This window comes from Lagopus leucura, unplaced genomic scaffold (assembly GCF_019238085.1).
Source record: "Lagopus leucura isolate 7727_CA_CO unplaced genomic scaffold, USGS_WTPT01 Super-Scaffold_100027, whole genome shotgun sequence".
Taxonomy (NCBI): domain Eukaryota; kingdom Metazoa; phylum Chordata; class Aves; order Galliformes; family Phasianidae; genus Lagopus; species Lagopus leucura.
In genome coordinates, this window is record NW_024962278.1 from 2,812,982 (window position 1) to 2,836,763 (window position 23,782).

The window sequence follows — 23,782 nt, forward strand, 5'->3', positions numbered from 1 at the left end:
GCTGAGCTGCTGTAACAGCACAGGCAGCATTATGGTATGTTATCTGCCACCTTCTGTACTCATAATGATCGAGCTGACACTTCCATTGTAAATCGTATTTGCTGAGGGTTCATACACTGGCTACGTTCTCTTGCCTCTCTCCAAAACTCCAAACAACTCTCTCCCATGGTGCTTTCAATTTCTGTATTGCTTTTTCAGTTCTCAGCTCGAACTCTGCAGCAGAAGCCTGACTTCGGCCTCAGAACAGTTCTCAGGAGAGGTCAGGACACTACACGTATCTTAACAAACAACAAAATAAGGAGAAGCCTAATTTATTTACGCCTGATATGGATTTTGAACAAGTGCTGCAGAGGTTCTGGGAACAGGATGTGTGGAAACGGAACCATTGGCAGCACGTGACCTCCTGCAGGTCCCCGCACACAGCTCTCCTGCACGGAGTCTGGCAGCGCTGTGCCACCAGGAGCTCACCGTGGGTGCTGAGCTGCGTGCTGCACACAGGGCTCAGGGGAATGACCTCCAGCATAAGCTGTTTGCATCTAGGAGCTCAAATGTGTTGCTAGGGACCTGTGCTTTGGAAACCATTCACAGATGGGGAGAAATGGTCTCTGAGTATTAACTACGTGACTGAACCAGGTCCAAAAGTTAAGAGTACCCCGATGATGCCTATATTTGCAGAGCAACTTGGCCTTCTGAGTTCTTCCCCTGCAAATCTGTCCCCAGGAAGTAATATCAGAAGTGGTGTTTCACTTTTGTTTCCTTCTGCAGAGGATAAAGAGAAGTAGCAAAATTAAGTCTGAACAGTTTCAGCTTTAGGACACTGGTAAGAGAACAAAGGAAACACAAGGCTGTGCAGCAAATTCTCATATCCAGCCTCTCAGCTGCAAGAAAACTTCTATTTTAAAAAAATGACCTAAAAAGCTCACCAGTACAGATCAGAGCATTCAGGAAAACCGTGACAGTGAGAAGTGCTTCCACCTTGTGATTTCACGGTTTAAGTTTACACCAAAAGTAATAACAAAGTAAGCTCCATGAATACCCACCTAATATTTCACTTCTTTAATAAGTTTCACTTCTAGACAAGTCTGATAACAGCACTTCACATCTATCAGCACAGAGTAACATCTGCAGTGAGGGACGTATAGGACTTTCTCTGGAAATGTACCCGGATTCATCCTTCTGAGAGAACAGGGCCTGGAGTTCTGGCACATGCAGTGCACAGTGGGAGCACACAGGTGCAACACTGCAATCAGAACAGGATGTGTTCTGTTTGCTCAGCAAAACTCAGATGGGCTCTGAGTGCGATATGTGCTGCACAGAACTGCCACCAAGCTGTTCTGCTTTAAACGAGCCCTGGAGTGAATTAACGCCTGTAATCAATTCAAACATCTCTGCTGATACCATGAATCATTAAAAACCTCATCTGCAACCCCAAAAGCAAGACTGCTCTCAAAATTAAGTGGAGCTTTCTGACTACATACTTAAACGAGATAAAAGCAGCAGGGCTCTCGCTGATGCATGGCTCCCTTTTAACATCATCAAGAGCGACTGTTAGCTCAGGAGAGGGTCTTTGATCTTACCTCCCATTTGTAAATGCGGTAGAAATAAGCAATCTCACAAAGAAGACAGATTGCACGGGGGCTCCGGGGCTCACAGCAAGTCCTTCCGTCTTCCATTTAATACCATGTTACTGCATTTTCAAACAGTCTGGAAGTTTCTTTGGTGCAATTAAACTAATTTCAGGATTGTAAGGTAGCGATCTGAGGGTCACTAAGTCATGAGATGCAGAGAGAGTTGAAAGGAGCATTTACAAATTATTTTGTTGTCATAAACAGGTGATGCTTATGTAAGACTTTGCTTACCCAGAGATCAAAGGAACACCCCTCTGCAGAATCCATGGTACAGTGACCATTTCTACATATTGGATGCTGTACACGAGATGACAGTGGCACACTAAGATTTTTCTCATTTTCAGAGATTTCACAATAGAAGACCAATAATTCACAGGAGTTTTAGAGACTTTATTTATGTATAAACAATTTAAACACTTTGCCATAAATTATCTTTGCCTGTCTCTAGTCTTTGCTTAGCAGCAAATTAAAATTAATATAAAAACTCAATGAACAATTCATACATGTATATTACAAAAAAGTTCTTGTACCAAAGTTCTTGTTAGACTTTTTTTTTTTTTCTTTTGCGGTGACTGTAATGTGATTGTCTCAGTTTCTCGACCAAACAAACACACTAATAATTTTTAAATCTGAAACAGTGACTGTGCCTTCTGGCTGATGTATGTACAGGGTGATCTGACGTGGTGCCCATTTGCAATAGTGTAACACAATGCCCACAGCTCTACTGGAACTGATACCAACAAACTACTGAATCTAAACAGACTACACCCTGTAACTGTGTTATACTGTCCACAATGGAAATCTTCAAAGACAAACAGAGTATGAAATTTATTTGTAGTGATTTATAGCCACCATTTTGTATGTAACTTTACACTCTGCCCTCTTTGAATAAGTTAAGCTTCAGGCCAGACAAATGGAGGGTCAGAGTGCAAGTGCGGTTTTGTTATTTTAAATATAGTTTCCTTTACTATTTCCAGTGTGCTCTCACTTGCGTTCTCCTTTTCCTCCAATTGCTACACACAAATCACCCCAAAGTCATGTTTTAAATGCACCTGTATTTTGCTTTAAATGAAAACCTCTTGGATATTTATCAAACAAGCAGTCTGAATTGTTTGTGTTTCATCAGCTGGTTAGTGAAAGTGGCCCACTTGGATTTCTTAGTTTGCTCACGTGTGAATGGAGTGAGGTAATACAATACGAGGCCTTCTTTTTATTTTTCTTTAGACCCAGAACAAGTGGGTAATATTTCAGGGGTACTTTTAAATTTGTATGGTTAGAGTTTTCAGTCAGGCTTTAGTCCACTTCAGGATGTGGTTTTTAATCACTTGAACAGTAGCATTTAACTCAAAAAATATGAGCTTTTCTGCCACTTGCTATCCCAAAGTAGCTCAGCCTAGTGCCCCCATGTAGGTCTTCATCTCCTTAGGAGAGGAGATAACAGTTATGACTACTGATTCATCCATCAGAGGATGACAGCAGTTTAATTTGTTACCTCTTTCCCATTTCATTCTGTCTTAAAAACTGGATGTTGCTGCTACTGTCTGCTAGCTCTGGGTACTGCTCCACAGGCAGGACATAATATCCCTCGTAACCTTGAACCCTTCCCGTGTTCAGAAGCTGTTGCTTCTCTCCGTCTGTCCATACGCGGCTGCCCTCGCGGCCGTCCCGTGCCTTCTGCTGCTCTTTGGCCCAGGCCGACCCCAGGGCTCGCTGCCGAGCCTGGTCTAGCACTCGTGCCTTTTCCTCATCCAGTGTGTCGGCGGTGAGCCCGTAGCGGATGTTGATCAGCAGGGTGGAATGCTGGAACTCGATGTTTGTGAACCGTCGAGTCCTTCCATTGATAAGGAGGGTTGGCTGGGAGACGGTCACGTTTACGCCGCTGTCCAGGACCTTCCTCCCGCTGGTCATCGCGAGGGTGACGAGGTCGCTATCGGCTGAGCCTATCTTGACAAAGTAGTGAGTATCCTTCCCCTCGATGCTGTAGTGCATTTTTTCCAGGTAGTGAGCACTGTTAAGGACAGAGGCAATTTTTCTGCTATCGTCTGTGGCTATGCTGGAAATGCCAGTGGTTACACGGCCTTCCTTCACAGCAAACATGATTCCTTTCCCAATAATAGGAGTGCTTGTTGCAAACCAGTGGCCTGCTTTTTCTCTAATACTGGCATGTAATTTTTTAGATATGACCTGTCCCTCAAGAGCCATGAAAGCTTGATTGTGTCTTTCTGTTGTCTGCTGGACTCCTGTAATTAGCTGGAAAAAAACAAAATGAAGAAGATAGAGACCTGAAAATACTGTTTTCAGAGAACAGTGCTAATCTTTGCTTTCTTTTTATAAAGGCGAGTTGCACAACGAAAAATTCTGTGGAAAGACCACTCCCTTCCCATATAAATACATCCAGAATTGGTATAAAAATACATCTGGCAAATAATTTTGTAATCAGTAATGTCAAGTAAAGGATTATGGTCACATGTGCTGGTTTACATGGTCATGTCAGTTGTGCAAGTTTAGCACAGACTGTTTGAAAATGGCCTAGTACTTCTTTTAAATATATTAAACTGGTTGGAATTTATGATGAAGGCAGAAAGCATATATCATATCCCAGCCTTAACCCCACAAGTGCACATGAAGGCCATAACTGACACTAGCTGTAGTTACAGAAGTAGGAAACCATAGCCTCTTCCTATGAAAATGTTCAAGAAAAAAAGCAATGAAAAAGCTTGTATGGGGTGGGGAGCAAAATCATTTCTTAGCAGTACAATGAGTCCCAACCTAAGTTCACTGTGACACCCACATTATTAGCTTAATTTTACCAATGGTACAACAGATGATAAATTACCTTGCAAAGTTTCCTTTTGTCATTGTTAATCAAGTTAATCAAGTTACAAGTTGTTAATCAAGGAAGAAGTCAATAAAAGACAAACTAATGACACTGTAATTATGGTAACGAGGGCTGGCAAGAAAGACATATGTTCATTAATATAAAATCTAGCTATATTCACTTTTGTTTTACATTGAAATAAATCCCTTGGCCTTCCACTGTAACTACTGTAACTACTGAAGAGACAGCGGTTCTATTCACAGAGAGGCAAATTTATCAGGAAAAAGGACTTCATGTTTCTGCCTACCTGTCCGTTTTCACACGCTTGACTCTCCGTCAACTCATACGGCGGTGACACAAAGTACATTTTTGCTCTAGGGAAACCAGGAATAATGTTGCTAAGCTGAAATCCGAACATCACCAACCAGCTTTTGACATCTAAAAATCAAAAGTAAGGAGGCAAATAAGAAATAAATGTGCAAGAAATCCACAGATTAAGGAAATCCACCTTTGACCTCATTTGTTTCAAGTAGCGGTTTTCAGAATTGTGGTATTCCACAGTGAACAAACATGGAATATCACCTCAAATACATCCTAAATAGTTCATCAGTGATACACAACCTCTTTCATTCAGTCTTTTTCCACAACTGCACATGGAACACTTTATGTAATATTTGTCCCCTCTCTGTCACCTTCTGATGAGGTTAATGAAATCCATAAGTGATATTGTAAAATTATGCTGTATTAGGTTTGTACTCCTAAGAACAGCTACAAAGCTGTTCTCGCAAAACGCACCGCTTTCTCTTCTTATCTGCTTCTCCTAGCTGTCCCGAGCTCCCTGGAGTACCCATTAACTGCAGTCAAAAGCTTCAGATGTCTGCCTTCCACAGCACAGCTGTGCCCGCTCAGGCAGGTCCACTGTGAGTGCAGGAGAAAAGGGAGGGTGCTGCAGGGCAGGGTCTCACCTCAGCCCAGGGATTGCTGTGGGGAGCTCCAGCTCTCAGCTCAACATGACAAGCCCTGTCTTCTTTTCTAGTTGAAAGTGCCCACCATGCCCTGCTCGCTGCTGCGGAGCCCTGGGGACTAAGCACTGTGCACTGCCAGCCCCTAGGGCATGCATGGCCATGAGCCAGCACCTGTCTGCTGCCACAAACCTCTTTTCCCTAAAGATTCAGCGGCTGCCTCATAAAAATTGTAATACCTGATGGTCGTGGACATCCTAATGTGTAGTACTGATTGTAAAGTGTAATACTTATTGGTTGTGACAGCAAATGTCTCCTTTTCTCAACTGTTCTGACAGTAAAATAAGTACTAAAATATTCTGTTTGTATAAAGATATTTATACATATTTCCAATTACATGAGGGAGAAGGTTTTTTTTTTTTTTCACCATCAAATCTGAGGTGCCAGCATAATCACTTCCTGTGCAATACGATTTGCTTAGTCTGTATAGCAACAAACGTTTTAACCGCCAATGAATTATTTTTGCAGAGAAGATATGTGCTATACCAAAAGCAATGCATTTTCTGGGACTTAATCCAGTAGATGGATAAATAAAATAAATGCTAATTCTGAATATAGCAAAATATCAGAAGATGGCATTGAAGGTCTAAATCAAGCACTGATAAATGAAAACGGAATTTTGTTGCAGTTAAGACAATGAAGTTTGATCCCAAAGTAATTTTAGTCAATATTTCTCACACTAAGAATTGCACTGTCTTCATATTGCAAAGAAGCTATAGTTGAGGTGACAGGATGTCACACGTGTGACTGGGTCCCAGAGAACGAAGGAAACCTGCTGCAATTTTCTTTGAAGGAAATGCACACTTCTCTTGAATTTCAAAGTACTGCTAAAATTTAGATCCTTTTTTAAAGTATCACTGCTCTAATTACTGTACACTACAGATTCAACTTAGAAAAAAGCTTTTCTTAAATACATGTTAATTAACTTTCTTTTTAGAAATTGCCAGCAGCCAGTTCAAGTACTGTGTGATCTTACTAAGTGAAAAATTATTACTAATTAAGAAAAGGTTACAAGTTTTACCCAGTTCTAGCATGCACAATCAAAACTACTTTATTGTTTCTCTCTGAACATGTGCCATAAAATTTATTAAGTTTTCCAGGAGAAAATAATAGTTAAAAAATAAAAAAACAGAATTTTTGTTGTAGAGACTAAAAACTGTTTGCATATTAAAAGATAAATGGGAAAAAGAGGTTTAATTAAATCCATTCTTGGTGCTAATATGTAATGTGTCTCTGGGCTCAGTCAGAAGTTAATTTTGAAAGTAGCCCTGAAGGGAAGAGATTCCAAGATGTTCTGGTTCTTGATTCTGCTTACTAACCTGCTTACTGGTAACTTCACTTTGCTTTACATCTTTTACAAACACATCTCCATACAGCACTGAGTTCAAAAGGAAGAGCCCTAAGTTGAGCTGAAATTGAGTATTTAGCCCAAATTTACTTTTCCTCCTTCACGTTTTTCTCCGTGGTTTCTCATTTCTTGCCCTTCTTCAGGGAGGAGCACTATCAAAGAATCAAGAGTAGCCAGCCCTTTTCACAGCATAGAAAAGAAAATAGCCCAATCTTGATGCTCTGATACCAGTATATGGCTAGTAAGGTGAATTCTGAGTCCTTTCCCAAATGAACTTCAAAACAACAGTGTTATTTATACAAAAATGCAACGAAGTCTCACCTGTTACATAATTCTTTAGATCCAGTTCATTGCTAAGAGGGTTGTTACTCTTGAACATGTACAAATTGAAAGGAGCAGGTTCTCTACCAATGTTTTTCCACATTGTGTAATCAGGAGATGTCCAGCGTCCAGCAAGGACATCGTAGTCCCTTTGGGTAAAATGAACGAGTTTGGTTAAAGGATCATACAGCCCTCCATGGAACCCAATAACCAGCTGGAAATCAGGGTTTGAGTCATAATAAATCTCCCCATATGCAGTGTACTGAAGCTGTTTGATCATGAGGCCATTGATGCTGAATACAGCTAATGGAGTGCCTGTGTTATCGGAGGCGACGTAATATTCTTCCCCACTGCTGCTCTCCATTGCAAAGAGGTGGCCTTGCAGATCATAATACAAAGAGGTAATTTCTGAATTGGAATGATTGTAGACATGTGTTACTCTTGTTGGATTGTGAAGATCAGCGTAAAAGTATTGCAGATGGTGCCCTAGGTTAGTCTTACAGGAAGCCCTTCGGCCAAGTCCATCATAACGGTACTGAACGTTCCACCCATTTGCTTTGTTGTAAGCTCTTGTTAAAAGTCCTTTGGAATTGTACTCAAATACATCCGAGCCTCGTTGACACAAGAATCCATCATCATCTATTTTGTATGGTATGTCACCTAAGCGTGTAATCCTGTCTCTTAGGTCGTAGCGCAGGGGCATCAATCGAACACTGTTTCCAGGATTCAGGAGGTGAAGATTTCCATTTAGGTCATAACTGTAGCGCCAGGTAGGCCTATCATTTACTGCTACGCTTTGTAATTGCCCATCTCCATCATAATCATAGGTATACTTGGTTGTGTTAGCGTACGGCCCAAGTTTCAGTTCTCTTTTAGTTACTCTTCCCATGCTGTCATATTGCACAGTCATCCAGTACATCAGGGATCGGAACATTTCATATTGCACTTCTTTAATGCGTCCGTGGGTATCAAAGTGCTTACTCAGTGTCATAACTGCTGTAGTAATAATTTGATTTATATCATAATAAATAACTCCAAATTTGCCAAAATGCTCAACTTTGCCAGAAATCTCATCATAACGGTAAAGATCAACTGGAAGAGGTGTCTCACTTATGATGGGTTTGATGCTTGCAATTCGAAAACTATTGTCATGATATGTGTAATCAAACCTTGCATTGACCATACCTTCTTCGGAGAATCTGTAGATTTGTTTGTCCACAAGAGGGCCAATTTTACGATAGCGGATTGTACAAGAAAATCCTCCACTTTGCAAATTCACCATTTTTAGGACGCCTGTAGTTTCATCGTATCCAAAAGTAACCGCAGTACTGTCATAAACAATTTCTGATAATTTGGATAGCTTTCCATACTTGTAAAAGACTTGTCGACCAGTACCTAAAAATGATGTTTTCAAAATCCTCCCATCATCACTGTAATCAAAAATCACTGATGCGTTGCTTTCAGGAGGATTATAAATATTCCTAATGTAGCCAACAGACGTGTGAGTTGACATGCTATGCCGAGCAACACTAGGCATAGTAACAGCATGGAGCCGGTCTGAAGAATCATACTCAAAGATGTACTGCCGCTGGCTCTGGAGCAGTAGTACCATTGACTATGGAAAAAATACAACACAACAATACATACACAGTTACCGTTTTTTAGCTTGTGACCTCTGAGAGGGCATTTAAAAAAAACAGAAGTTTTCTAAAGAGGCAATAATGTTAAATTAATAAAAAGAGACATCTATGCGTTAGTTAGGGACACAAAGCTGCTCTGAAGTATTGTCAGATTGCCAGATGAAAGGATCTGCTACTTGGAAATCAATATGCTGACACTCCAGAGAAAGTGTAGGTTAGAAACCTATTAGCTACCCTCTCTTCAGTACGATTTTTATTTCTTTCTTTCTTTTTTTTAGGATGAAATGGAATTTGGTAAATGAATTGATTGATCTTTCTGCTAGCAATTGTAATTCACAGCTATTGCTTTGAAGCATGTGACAAACTAAGCAGAGAATGGGTTAAAACAGATTCAAAGAAGAGAAGGGGAAGATAATTTGCAATTTTCAGGTATTTAAGCTTCTTTCACTATTAAAGAGTCTTAATTAGGATAAATAAAAATGCACTAAAGTATTTTCTTTTAATTCATAATGAGTAGAAATGAATTACCTGTTCTACCTGAACCTTTGGTCAGATTTAGTCCTGCATTTTTGTTCTTAATTAAGCACAACTCATTGCGTTAGTTTATGCCACAATGCAGTGGGTGGTCTATTCGCTTTCAGGAAAATATCAAAAGATACAAACCATGAAAAAAGGATCTCCTATTAAAAAATAAGTCAAATTCAGTTACTAATTGAAAAATAATAATATTTGAGATCAAGCACAGTGGGATTATTAGCAGCTTTTGTAATATGTAACTGCATATATTATATTTTTGGGTAACTTCAGTGTGAATTTATTATAGATGGAGCTTAAAATGAAGCAACAAAGTAAAGTAGTCCGGTCTCTTTGTAACGAATGTCAGAATGTAAAAGGACAGCACCTACTTTTTCTAGGTAGGTGTAACTCCAAACCTTCCCATCTGCAAACATGCGCGATATGATCCTGCCTTGCTTGTCGATGTCTGTCCTTTCACTCATGGCTCCGCGCTGAAGCCCCGCCAGGCGCCCGTTGAAGAAATAGGACACGTTGACAGCAGCCAGGCCGCTGCTGGGCAGCCAGAGGAAGGGCCGTCCCAGCTGATCGTAAATTATCCTCAGGGTAAACTTGCGGTGATCATCGTAGATTTTTTCAGTGCGTATATTCCGGTCGTAATCAATGGACAGTAAATTCCTTCCATGAACCTGTCGAAATGAACGAAGGCTGTATTCAGTGACCACTGAATTGTTGAAAGTGTAGGATTCAGACTGATAGGCTTTCATATTTCATTCTAAGTAATTTAGGATATGCTTTATGTGTCTGACTGGGCTGTCGCCCAGAGCTGTAATCGTACAAAGGATTCCCCTGTCAAAGGACAGACATACTGCATACCTGGCTCCTGAATTGCAGACTGTTAACAATTAGCAGCAAAACGAGTGATTTTGCATGGAAATAACTGTTTCACATCTGTCACCAGTAGTTCTAACTTAGCATTTTTCCCTACAGTGACTTCATGGACAACAGAAAAAAATATAATGTTACATCTTCTTGGTGGTTTAACTACTTAGGCACCTTAATTGGAACACCCACTTATTCCTTCATGTCATTAATGATTTCTTCATTTACTTTCCAAATGTTCAACAGATTCCTCAAGCAGCTCAATTACTTGCAACGTATTTCATTTCTTCTGATCAAAAGTCCCAGTCGAGCAGGCTGGGATGGACTTCTAGTTGTGCAAAACAAATGTTCTAAGCAGTTAGGTTAAATATTTTTCTTCTCATCTAGTTTTTAGTTAGTTTTCAAATAAAGGCACAGCATGAAATATTTCAGTCCAAGATTTTTTACTTCTTTTTTGAATTAAAAAAAAAAAGCAAAAAGCAAAAAAAACAAAAAAACAAAAAAACCCAAAAACAAACAAACAAGAAAACCACAAACAAACAAACCACAACCAAAAGCAAAGCCAAAACAAAAGAGCATAAGAATGCAAAATGGTGAGGTTTCTAGTGAAAGCACTATAATGAGAGATACATCAAAATAATCACTGGAGGCTAAGCCACAGAATTCAGGCTGATGCTATAATCTGATAAAGCTTCTTAAGTAATTTAATTGTAGATGCGTCATTAATAAAGTACAAGTCTTTAAATTAGATATCATTTGACAGCAGTGACTGCTTAGAAAGTATTCATTGGTTTCTGGGAATTTGTTCTCCAGCTTATATTTTTCAGTAGCTTTGATTAAGCAACGTTTTCTGTTATCCAAAATTAAACCACACATCAAACAATATGTAAATTAACCCTGAGCCTTTCTTGCAGACATGAAAGTTATTCAGAGATCTTTTCACTGGCAGGGGTAAACCCAATTCCCATCACAACCGACTCTGAAGGAATTCAGTTGCACTGACAGCAAATTTAAAATTAATACAATTTTGTGTTTGTAAAGAAGTAATTATTTCAAATTATCGCTCATTATCCTCATTTTTTCCATTAATAAAATTTAGCTCTTTAACAGTCTGCATTTCCTCAGTGGCAATCATTAGGAAAAGCTTTTCTGTAGGTTTTCCCAAATGCTTTTCCAGCAACAACTTCTCCTGTGAGTCAAAGCAAAGGCACGGCGTGGTTTTAAAAACATCTTGGCAAAATGGATCGTGCTCTGCTGTCCCAAGTTAATGGAAACAGGGCTCTGGGAGGCAAAGTTGGCACCAGCCCTTTCTCAGCCAGTTACTCTGCTTTTGTAAACGTGAGGTCAGTTCTCATGATGGAGACATGTCAAAGCCCTTTGCTGCACAAAGGTTTTGGTGAAGCAGGACAGAGCTTTCACTTCTCAGAAGTATGTAGCTGTAACATTAAAATAAAAGAGTAGGATATGACAGAAAGAACTTGGTTTTTTAAATGATAGGCAGAGTTTTTTTAACAAGTATTTCAGAAAGATCTTCCCTTTTCCCAAAGACACTATAAAGGGAATTAGATTTCATTTTCCCCCAAAGATAACCCAAATATTAGTTTTTTGGAATGATTACACCACATAAACAGCACTCGGGGAATAAAGAAGCCTCTGTTTGGATAACTCAGTAACTTCATTTTTGTTTGTAAAACAAGTAAAGCTACGGAGTCTAATTGTGGTGTCATATTAATTATATAGAAACCCAAGCAGAATGACTAACTCCCACTCTTCTTGGGAACACTAATAACACTGCTGTAAATATCGTGGCTGAGGATCATCTCAAAAGCCATTTCTCTTTTGTTCTGCTACTTCTGTGCACATCTCTTCCTCTCGCTGCTGCTGAACAAGAGGCAATAGGGCAACATCCCTTCTGTGTGCTGGTAAAAGGTCTCCCTAAATAAATCACTTAATTGCAGTGTATCAGAAACTCTTCTGAACAAAATCTGATCCAGGCCTTGTCTGAAAATACTAGCGAGATGTTGGACGTGTGGCACGAGAACTGGTGGTGGGTGGTTAAGGGGGAGGAGGTTCCCACTTCTCACTTCTGTTTGTGTGTCTGGTACCGCTCATGAGAAGCAATAAGACCCAATGAAGGAATGACTGCTCTGTTGTCCCCAGCTTTGTACTGTCCCCAGTACAAAGGGGCTGTACTTGCATTCACATTCAGCCCTGCTAACACTTAATGAGCGACTGCAGGACTGGAGATTAACAGTAGGTTCTCATAAGAACAAGGTCCATAGAAGAACACTTGCTGCTAAGTGTTCCCCTGGGCGGCCCTGTGGCCTGGCTGGTGCTGCTGGGCACTGCATCTGGCACAGCTGCCACAGCTGCCCTGCCCAGCACTGCTCCACACCCACTTCCCAACACAGTTGCTATATTTCATTCACTAAACAATTTATAAAGATGAATTCGGATAAATGAGATGCAAATAAATTCTATGCTTTCTCTCTTGTTTTCAGATTTCATTTTCAGTCCACTCAACCTGTTATAATCACACAGTGATTTTCATTTAAAAGAGCTAAATGGATATGTGATTATTGTTACAGGAACTAACACCAGACAATTAAATGTTGAGGTGTTGCTAGATAAAGCAGTGTTTTCATTTGCATAAACATGATGCAAGAGAATCCATCTCAGGCAAGGTTTCAGCTCGAAGATGTGTTTAATTCCATTTAATTACCACAAGTACCTCTATTAAATTTTTAGTATCGAGAGTTAGGATTACAGCAGTTTTCATTTTAAAGTCCTATTTATTTTTATTTTGAACACCTAGTCAAAATGCAGAGCTGATCTATTTTCTACTTACAGTCAATTTGTGCAGGTCAACACATCAAAAATCAATTACGCAGCCATGAAATTTAGTCATTAAGGATTACCTGCTAATCTCATTCAATTTTTTGTCTAATCTTCCCTCTCACACGAATATGTGCATATTCTGAGGATTTGTGAAAATAAGGGAAGAATGTGAATTAGATGCTAAGCAAGAGGAAAATACCAAAATTTAACATCCCAGTATATATCCCAGTATCCATCTGCATTTATTATGGTCATCTTGAACACACAGTATTGCATCTCATGACCATTGATATCGAAAGAATTATTAACATAAACAAGACCTGGATCAGCGCTACATTTTTTCTTGCCTGGTATCTGAAAATCCTCTCAAAACTGCATATACTGAGGAAACAAGAGAGCGTTGGGATATTTAACAGGTGAAAAAGAGCGTAGGTGAGAAAAGAATGGGATCAATCTGGATATAGCAGATCTTTAAATTTGTAGGGAATGGCTTACATGATGGGAGTGTCTTTCATTTCCTATGCTTATGACTTTGTAATTATGGCAATTATTTTCCAACCATGCCATTTAGGAAAGGGAATCGACACAGTCTGCCAGACTGGATGAAACTGTAGGGGGATTTTAGGTAAGCAGAATGTAACTGCTCAAACTCTGTGTGTGCTTCAGAGGACTGACTGTGGTTAAGAGTGACATGGGATTTTTACAAGTGGTCAGCTTCTTTTTTTTTTCTCACTTGCAGCAATATTCTGGATATTTTTACCAACCTCTTGTGGATGAAATTTCTGTAGCTTATTACAGATGATTCCACGTACTTAACTGGCCTCTCAAATAGAGATTCTCACACCAAAGACAATCCTAGAGTCACACATTTTAAAGAAGTGAAAATAGAAAAGATGTGTTCTTCAAATGGAAAGCTGTCAGCCCACAGAAGAAAAGATCATTATTGTAATGCTGCCACTACAGTAATTCTACTTACCCTGAGCTTTCTTCCAAACACAGTCACTTTGCCTTTAATCTGTTCTTTCCTCAGACGCCATTCAATTGAGTTCAAACCATTCTCCATTGGTAGAGAAATATTACATCGTCCTATGGTGGGAGTTACTGTCCCAGCCAGGACATGAGGTTCGCTGTGAAAGCTAATACTCATGCCATTGGCATACATCACTCTCAAAGTACCATTATTACAGAGCTGGTAGCTGTTCCTCACTTGATCTACAGCAATAACGAAAAGAAAATAATTTAGCTACTCCAGTCATAAAGAAAACATATAGCTTAATTTGATTGCTTTTTTATTGCACTCCTGTTGATGTTAAATGAAGTCAGCCTGCAATTACCACTTACGTGGTACTATGGTGGAAATTACAGATGTTACTGATTCATGTAAAGAACAGTAGTGTAACAGTGAGCCTGCAGAGAGATACTATGTTTATTTCATTACATTTTCCCTTTAGTCTTAATTATGAATCAAAATGCACAGTGATATACTGCAACCACGTAATTTATTTCTAATATGAGCAAAAAGTCCTGAAAACTGAACTGCTGGATAAACAATAAAACATTAAGCTCTAGGATAAAAAGAAAAAAAAACCCACACAACTGTTAGACTCTTTCTGTGTGTGACCAAGTAAGCTCCTCTTCTTTTCCTGTCTGTTTAGAAACTGTCTCCAAGCAGGCGCTTTGAACAGAATTAGTTTAGCTTTAAATCCTCAAGGTACGAGGCTCCAACAATACAAGCTGGCAGCCACAGTCCTTTATTTGTCATTCTTCATTGTGCCACACAAGAACTGCACTAGCCAATCACACCCCGGCCTTTCTGCTTGCTGAGGAAAGTTATAAAAATAATCCAGTACTTTGACGGCAGTGCTATTCTCCCAGCTTTGACACAGTGAGCTCTGTTCTAAGACAATGAGGAGAGAGGGCTACAGGGGGCAACTGTCACCAAAGCATCAATATTTGTCTGACAAAAGGACAGCATCTACATAATTAATCATCCGGTAGAAGAGAAAGAAAGACTTTGGAACCAGACATGTCGCAGTATAACAGTCTGTAAATGTTGACGTTTATGTCAGGAGGAGGCTATTTTTCAGTGACGATATTCTTATGGCAGTGACATTCTATCTTAATTTAAAAGCCCTCATCATTCATCAAATTCCTTTCAGCGTGTCTTTGATAACTGTGACTGCTTTCAGTTTGTCAGATATAATGCTTGGGTGGTGCTGGGAAGATCTACACAAACATTTAACCATTTTGTTGCTAACCTTTTTGGACATACTTGGGGCGTTACACCATTTTCTCATGCATTAACTGCGGCACAAGACCATCCACTGGTGCTGTTTCACATTTTATTTAATGGTAGTGTATACATTTGAAAGATTCATGTCTAATCACAAAAGGTACCTGAGCCTCTTTCTCCACAAGGATTTTTACATAGACAGTCAACATTCATCAGCCAGGCTACATTTTGTGGCAGCAAAGTCAGATTTTGCAGTGAAGTACAGAGAGCAGTATTAGTGAGTAAAGAGAACCTGACACAAGAGGTAACAGCAGGACTAACTTTCATCAGCAGAAAACGACCACACGTATTTGACACAAAGTATGATTGTGAAATGTCTCTTACCTGTCCTGAAGACCTGTCATTTTAGGAATGAGCTCTATGGGATTTTGTCTTGCAAACCTTATCATTTTTCCCCTGCTCATGACTGTACTTATGACACAAATATTTTGAGAACTGCTTTCTCAAATTGTGTGTGTGGTTAGGAGATGTGCTGAGAAGTGCACTTTGGTACCTTGAACAACTGTATAGGAAGCCTCCACAGAGGAGAGATTTGTGATGACCGTGACATCATCATCCCGATTAGAATTCTCAATGTCGATGGTAATAGACTTTTCCATTTCTCGATGAAGGCTAGTTACCACTCCAGTGGGACGTGTTACATTGGTCAGGCGCCCTTCATGATCATAGCTAATAGAAAAGTTAGTAAGAGCAAAAAAGCATGAGGATATATGTTCATTTCAATACCCAATGTATTAATAATGCACCAAATTTTTGCAAAAATACAGAATGAAACAGATTTTCAAGAACATCCTGGCTATATCTATTTCTCTGTTGTTGAAAGGGTCTATCATGATGAAATATTAATTTTAGAGATACTGATCTCAACTCCATCAATGTAAATCCAGACTAGTCTCTTTTAAAATCAATTAAATTCTTACGGTTATACAGAGTGATATGTGGATCCATTATAATTAGTAAATTCATCTGTATTTTGATTGCTGCATTTAACTCTAAGGATGTGGCACCATTATGATACTACGTTCCACATTTGCAATTGAATATTTAGTGGAAATTACTAAGTATGACTTTAAATGACATATGAAGGAGTAAATTTGCCATAAGAGATCAAAAAAGACATCAACTTGAGAACATAATAATTTCATTTAGGTTTTATCTGTGGTACTGCATTGCCTTTTGGGGTGAGTCTTTTGCCCATATAGATAAATGGTAAGAAGTTAAGGCACGGGATAGGTTGGAGTTGCACAGAGGGCAGCAGTCAGCACTCAGAATACACCTTAGAAGATGGATTAAGTGCTCCCGAGGCACAAAAATAAAAAACAAAGGTAAAAGGGCTCTCCATTAGGTTATCGACCTTACAGAAGCAGTTACGTTTATTTAGAGGTATAAAGCCTGGGGAGGAGGCAAAGAAGGAATGCTGCCAGAAATTGAATTATTCTGTTTCTCCCTTTCCTTTTGTATGCTGTATTTCTGTGCATACATATGCAAAAGAAGCAATCCCTTGGATCTTTTAAGGGCAAGAAATGGGGACCTGAAACACAAAATCAGCATTCCTCTAGTTGCTGCAATTCTCTATTTGTGCAAGTCTCTCACCCAGCCGCTACCAAAGCGCAAAGGAGAAAGACAAGAAACAATGTCCTGTGTAGATAAAGGGAAAAGTTTAGGTAAAGACTGAAACCAACTGGTCATCCTTTGGATGTAGAAATCCAGGGAGTGGGAAGCCTGGAAGAGAACTGGTAAATCCATTGCACTGCCTGAGAGTAGGAGAAGAGAAGAGCAGAACATTTAGTATCACAAAGCTGGATCATTTCTTTGTAGGTCAGTGTTTAGCTGCAAAGAAGAAAAAAAATCGGTGCTTTCAACGTGATTTTTTACAATTAAATCATTAAGAAATCTCAAAGTGGACCTGAACTGTACAGACTATCTCCAAGATTAACATACAAAATAGGCTCCTCAGTTAACGCAAATATAAATTATGCCTTTCAATCCATTGCAATTGGTTGCACTCATTCAACTGAATATGGAGGAGGAAGGAAAAAAATCACCTGTGGAGCAACAAGTCTTACCAGAACCAACGGAAGGGTTAGGCAAAGAAGTAAATCAATAAAACAAAGCATCATGCGACCTGGAAGGAACCAATAATATAGTGTGTTCATTCAAGCAGTTCAGGTTCAAATAAAGATAAAGCAGCATGATTTTTCTTAATAAAAGCCACAAGTTTCTACCCATTACTATAGATAGATAAATAGATAGATAGATAGATAGATAGATAGATAGATAGACAGACAGGTAGACAGACATTTACTCTGTCAACCATATACTGGATAAAACACAATACATTTAGTTAACCTACAAAAAGGGTTTTGGTTAAGTCTTTATAAAAGTATTTATAAGAAATACTGAAATTACTCAGAAAGCATAGATAAGGAGAGAACTTGATCCAGCCAAACATCCACCTAGCAAGGGAAACAAGAAGCACCAAAAATAGACCTTTGGAAATCCAAAAAGGTTAATAGTGGGATACCCCCTAAGGATCTGCATGTGAGAACTCTGCATGCCTAGTGATTAGCAAAGGTATGAAGAGAATACTTAGGTGCCAAATACTGCAGAAGGGACAATATTACATAGGGCAAAACTACAAAAGTTTGTGAGTGGCTTTAGACTCAGAGAAAGCTGTAGAGCTTGGTGAATATCCAGAAAAATGGCTGGTGAAATTCCCCATCAGCAGATATATTTTAGGTAATGCAAATGAGACAGATTAATTTAAACTTCTCATTCACATTGCTGGGTTTTTAATTAACTAAGGAAAAATTCCTAGGGATTGCTGTGGGCTACTCACTGAAAATCTCTGTTTAAAGTCCAAGGACAGCCTAAAAGTAAATATGAATGAGGATGTACAGAGACTGAAACAGAAAAATGGAAATATTCTAATGCTATTTCTACAAATCACTGTTTTGCCCCTTCCATCTCCCAGGGCATTTTCCCCAGTGCTGGTCACAGTGTTTGAAAACAAAAATGGCAGATCAAAAAAAAGAAAACAAAGAAGGGCTTATAGGACAATTGTACTCTCTATGATCTGCAGACTGTTTAGTTTACGAGCTAGGCATAAAAGAACCTCTACCTAATAATATATACAGATTGCAATACCAGTGTATAGAAAGGAGGCACTACTGTTTTATGCACTGCATCAATAAAATCCTATTAAAAAAACATGAAAGGTAAAAAATTCAAGCTAAATAAACCAGAAAACTTTTATGTACTCTGTAATTTAGAAGTGACATATTATTGAGATTTCTTTTGAATTTATGTATTCTTGAGAGCGAGTGCTTAGCAGACTACAAAAACCAGGCATCTATCTGAATAATAAGAATAGAGATATGCAGGAATTAAATGCTTATCTAACTTTCTTCTTCATGACACAAACCTGATTCTCATCAAGTTAGAAAAAAAAGTTGGCAATATAAAAATATACTGATCACTCTGGGACTTATTGTGCCTTTGCTGGATGCAGCTAATACACATCACAGCACAACACAGCATCAGGCTGGATGAATGAGATCTGATAAGGCCATCTGAGTGTCTTCACTTGAGGTGGATTCTGGATACACTGAAGTCACGGAGCTTCTGTTACTCCAGTTAGAGCACAGTTTCATTGCATATTTGTATTCACTGTACATTAAAATAGTTGGTGTGTGTGCGTTCTTGCTTATAGACATGCACACATTGATACGTGCAACAAACTGAATTCTGTGAGAATTGTTTGGGCACAGCTATACAAACGAGGAATAAAATAATTGGATTATTTTCCTAACTAACGCCTGGTACAGAAATACCCTTGCTAAAATGTTAAGGAGCAAAAACCTTCGGATCTATACCGAGTCCTTGTGAAAACCAGGGCTTGTTCAATTTTCAGGGCCACGTTAGAGGAGGACCACGAGAGGGCACTGCCTTCCTTTGCAAGGAAAAGGCATGGTGGGCAAAGCCGTGATGAGCAATGCTAATTTCGATGTATTTTGAGCAGACTGAACACCATTCCTTATAATCCTGCGTTAGTTTTCTCTAAAAAATAAAAAAAATGTTGGCCAAGCTGAATGCATTAATAAGCAAAAAAGGTGTGCATTATTACCATTCTGTAACCTTAAAAATAAAGCTACAATTTAAAGTCAAACATAAGATCCTGTTTATACTTTCTAGCTGGTAACTTGAGAAATGGCATTTAGTAATAAACAGTTACTTCCCTGAAAAAAAAATAGAGGCATCAGACTTACCATACTCAGAAGTCATACATACATTTACAATATTCCATCTAGCTTCATTCTAAAAAGGTTTTGGTCAATAAATGGCAATAAGACTACTAAAAATATGGAAATTATTAAAGAGAAAAATGACTGTTTTTTCTAGATTCTTAATATGCTTTTGAACCTCATCTGATGAATTCCATTTAAAGAGAAAATTCTGGCTTTTTAATCTATGCGCTCATGAACACCAATGTGCTCTTGGGTTATCAACAAATTATGTGAGTTACACAGGGGTCTGACAGATAGCTGGGGATGTAATTTCCTCACTTGTCTCAAGAATGAACAATCAGTAAAGTTAATCAACATTTTATCAACCATGAGTAATATATGAGCCTGAATAGAAAGATAATTTGAGCTCTAAAAGAAAGAAACCATGGTATTAAGGTTTATAGACACAGGCAACTCAGTAGGAGCCACAGATTGCTGGGGGCTGGCTTGGATTCAAATTATCTGCATTCTTGCTGGCGACTGGGAACAGGGCCCCAAGCTGGCAAAACAAAAGCACGTTTCTGAATGTCGCACACAGTCCTTCGTGCTGGAGGTAGTAAACTTCCTCACTGGCCTCAAACTATGGGCAGGAGTTTAGGTGGTTCCGTACCCACCTAAAGGACACGGCAAAACCGATGAAATCAAGCAGCCACTTAATTATGTCCAGCATCATAATAGATTGAGGTGCAAAGGCCTTATTCGGTATCAGTGAAAAACCTACAACAAATTTCAGTGGGATCACTTCAGGGCCCCATCACTACCGTTTGAAAAATAAAAGTACGCTTAATATATCCAAAAACATTCTTACTCATAAAATGTTGTCCATCCTGTTTCATCACTCTTCGTTGCTAAGAGACCACTGTTTCCATTATAAGTCATTAATCCAAGTTCCAGGGTCTGCGTTGAGACTAGTTTGAGTCCACCATTAGTGCCAACAGCCAGCGTGACAATCTGATTATCAGGCATCAGTAAATGGCGGGGCATTCCACTGGCATCCCGACGGACCTTCAAGGAGTTGCCATTGCTGTCCATCACCTCCGTGACATCGTTATCGCTGCTATAGGTGAAATTGTACAAGTACTCCCCGGTAACAAGGCTGAGAGTGTACTGGTGAATCCCATCAGCATTGAAGACATACAGCTCCTGTTCTCCTGGAGATGCAGCTTCATATTGGTTAAAAGAATTAAGAATGGGCCTGTTTTTACTGACAGCCCTAATGCGGATATTTCCGAGATCAGCTATGTAGATGGTACCATCTGGGGCCACAGCTAAGGAAGATGGTGAATTTAAGATGGCATCAGTGGCATACCCATCATCCCCAGAATAGCAATTACAGTTGACATCATTTTTGCAATCACAGTCTGAAGCTGCCCCTGCAAGAAGGCATATTTCTCCATTGGTAGTTACCTGGCGTAGCCGATTAATTTTTTTTTCATCTGTCTCACTGATGTAAAGAACTCCTGTGTGTGAGATGGCAATGGCACTGGCTGATTCAAGTGCAGAATGAATAGCCAGTTTGCTAAGAGAGTAGTCTATACCAGGAACCTGGCAGTGCATGGGGCGTCCAGCAATAATGCTAACTTGATGGTTTTCTGTGATCCGTAAAATAACATTGTTCTCTAGGACATAAAGTGAGTTGTCCATGGGATTGACAGCGAGATCAGTAGGCCACTCCAGCCGTACCTATGAGTTGCACAAATTATTACTGTAAAACTCATAACTGAAAAGTACACTTCTAGTGTTTAAAATTCCATGTGTAACAACAGCAAATTAGTGAGGGGTTTATCAGCGCAAATCATGAAACTGCAACTATTTCAAACAATCATTTTCTTTCTTGGAAATATTAAAGCTATGTGCAATGGTAACTTTGGCGAATTGTGTTTCGGTGCAAAGAATGAATGCTACATTGTGGAAACTCTACAATAATTACAGAAAAACAGGCAATTAAGACAATTACTTCCATTATCTCAACCTTATTTCACTATTGTTGCATAAATAACCTGCATTAACCACAGTAAAAGGATAGTTCATTCATCTCAATAATGAATCAAACATGCTATCATCTTGCAATAAATAATGTATCTCTTAAGTGGCCAGGAAGTCATCCAAAACAGTTGCCCATCTCTTCTAAGGCTGAGAAGTAAAAAAACGTAGGAGTTTACCTGGCTGACATCCATGCTGGAATCACAGCTCAGAGGTCGTACAGCAGTTAGGTCATTGGAGCCCAGCAGAGTTGATATAATTCCATTCTGATCCACTTTTCGAATCATAGTGGCATCAACAAAATACATGAGTCCATACTTATCCACTGCAATTCCTGCAAGTATGAAAAACAGGCATCAGTGAAGCTTCTAGCTTCAAGGTAGGATTAATCATGATAACAAGTTTAAAGATGGCGGCGTTTGTTTACTTCTCCTGCCTTCCAAGTTGTAAATCCTTGAAGAGGAAAGGCACAGAAAAATGAAAAGGGAATTCTTGGAGGCACAGAATGACGCTGCTGCTTGTCATGAAGGAGGGCAGGCATACTCTCACTTGGCTTTCCTGCTTTAATTTGGTGCAATGCCTAGCTCAGTTCTTGGTCTGAAAGTGAAATACTCATCTAAGCTTTCTGCCTTACACTGGTTGCAGCAGTACTCATTGTACTGTCGAGGGGGAGAAGAGGAAGCTTTATCTTCTCACCCGCTGTGTAGGGCTGTTCTGTCCCATTAACATACTTTGTACATATAAACAGAAACTATTACCTAAACAAAGAACAGGACCTCTTGTTTTTATTCATTTTTCTTCACTTCTACTATCATCTAGTTACTTTCAACCATTAGAAAGAAACAAAGGTGTCTGAAACACCTGGCAATAAACCTGATTAATCCAGAACTTGAACAGCAATGTGTCTCCCAAATCTCTACATCACTTTTAAAATTGTTTTTTAAAAATCAGAAACATCTAAGGCGACATATGAAAGCTGAGAAAAATGCCACAGTGGGTGGTTTTTCTTCCCAAAATACTGTATCTCAAATAGTGATTTGCTTTCTAGTTTTCATGTTTGCTTCATGGAGTAAGTGGTACCCTGCTAATTTCTGTTCTGTTCTTATTCAGTGGCATTCAGTGCTGGGGTAATAAAGTTTGCTTAACTAAACAAAGCACGAACACTTGCCAATCCACTGTAATTAAAGCACGGAATAAAAATTACCAAGCAAGTAGTGATTTAATTGCCAGATAATTATTTCCACATCCAGTGTAGCCTCACATAGTCATTTTCTCTGCCTTTTTTTTATTACGTTACCTCGAGGACTCATTAGGGTTGCGTCCACTGCTTTCCCTCCATCTCCACATCTGGCTTCGTCAAAGGGCAGGCATTGCTCTCCAGTCCCCGCCACCACTTCAGAATTACCAGCCAGGTCTTTCGTGCCAGTGAGAGATTTGACTTTGTATATCCGTCGGCTGTTGGTGTCTGATACGTACAGGGAGCCCGAAACAGGGTCCACGGCCAGATAGTATTTGTGAGCAGGATTGTTGCTTTAGAGAAAAAGGAAGCATAAAACAAAAAGAGCTGAGCAACTCAAAAACTTCGCAGAGTGTAGATATTCATCAGACACACTGAGATCTGGAAAGAAAGTCTGACACCTTCATACAGAGTTGGGGTCTGAAGAAGTTCTTTTTGAAGATTTAACTTGGTTAGGGACCGACCAGCGTTTCAGGATTGTCATTCCAAATCTCACGCTCTTTGCTACACCAAACACTGCATAACAAAGCCCAATAAGCCAGAACCATACAGTGGACTTTCTCCTTCATCTTTTTAGCTCTCCAAATGTGCTTTAGGTCCATTCTCTTTGGCTTATATCTACCTGCTAACACCACCCTTCTCCTGAAAGGAGAAGTAATAGGAGTAAGATAAAAAAGTCAGCTTTTGAGTTACATATATTGTGCCACAAAATTTGTGTGGTCTTGCATAAATAGAAGGCAGAAGCATAACAAATTTATTCCTAAAGCAAATTCATTCTCATTCATTCTTATCAAGAATCTCATTTACGGTAGATGAAGTTGGTTATGTAACTAAAACCAGAGAGACCCCGAGTGTCTGACTTTAACTCCAAACCTTCTGTTACTGACAAACTGGTCCTCAGTTTGAGATTAGAACAGGTGCTCATATGGGAAGCTACTTCTCATATGAGATATATGTTTTTTGACAGCTTGTC

General features: G+C 39.3%; 1 protein-coding gene across 2 annotated transcripts in view; it reads right to left on the bottom strand.

Moving 5' to 3' along the window:
* Positions 1–2,008: 2,008 nt before the first annotated feature.
* The window catches only part of TENM2 (teneurin transmembrane protein 2), a 614,809-nt gene continuing 593,035 nt past the window's right edge, over positions 2,009–23,782 (bottom strand). For both annotated transcript variants that reach the window (XM_042880629.1, XM_042880628.1), the window contains 9 exons: positions 22,870–23,102; positions 21,752–21,906; positions 20,398–21,272; positions 15,797–15,972; positions 13,987–14,222; positions 9,683–9,979; positions 7,138–8,752; positions 4,754–4,884; positions 2,009–3,878 (listed from right to left, as the gene is read on the bottom strand). In XM_042880629.1, coding sequence (XP_042736563.1) covers positions 3,117–3,878; positions 4,754–4,884; positions 7,138–8,752; positions 9,683–9,979; positions 13,987–14,222; positions 15,797–15,972; positions 20,398–21,272; positions 21,752–21,906; positions 22,870–23,102 — 4,480 coding nt within the window. In that variant the 3' untranslated portion in view covers positions 2,009–3,116. The remainder of the gene's footprint in view (positions 3,879–4,753; positions 4,885–7,137; positions 8,753–9,682; positions 9,980–13,986; positions 14,223–15,796; positions 15,973–20,397; positions 21,273–21,751; positions 21,907–22,869; positions 23,103–23,782) is intronic.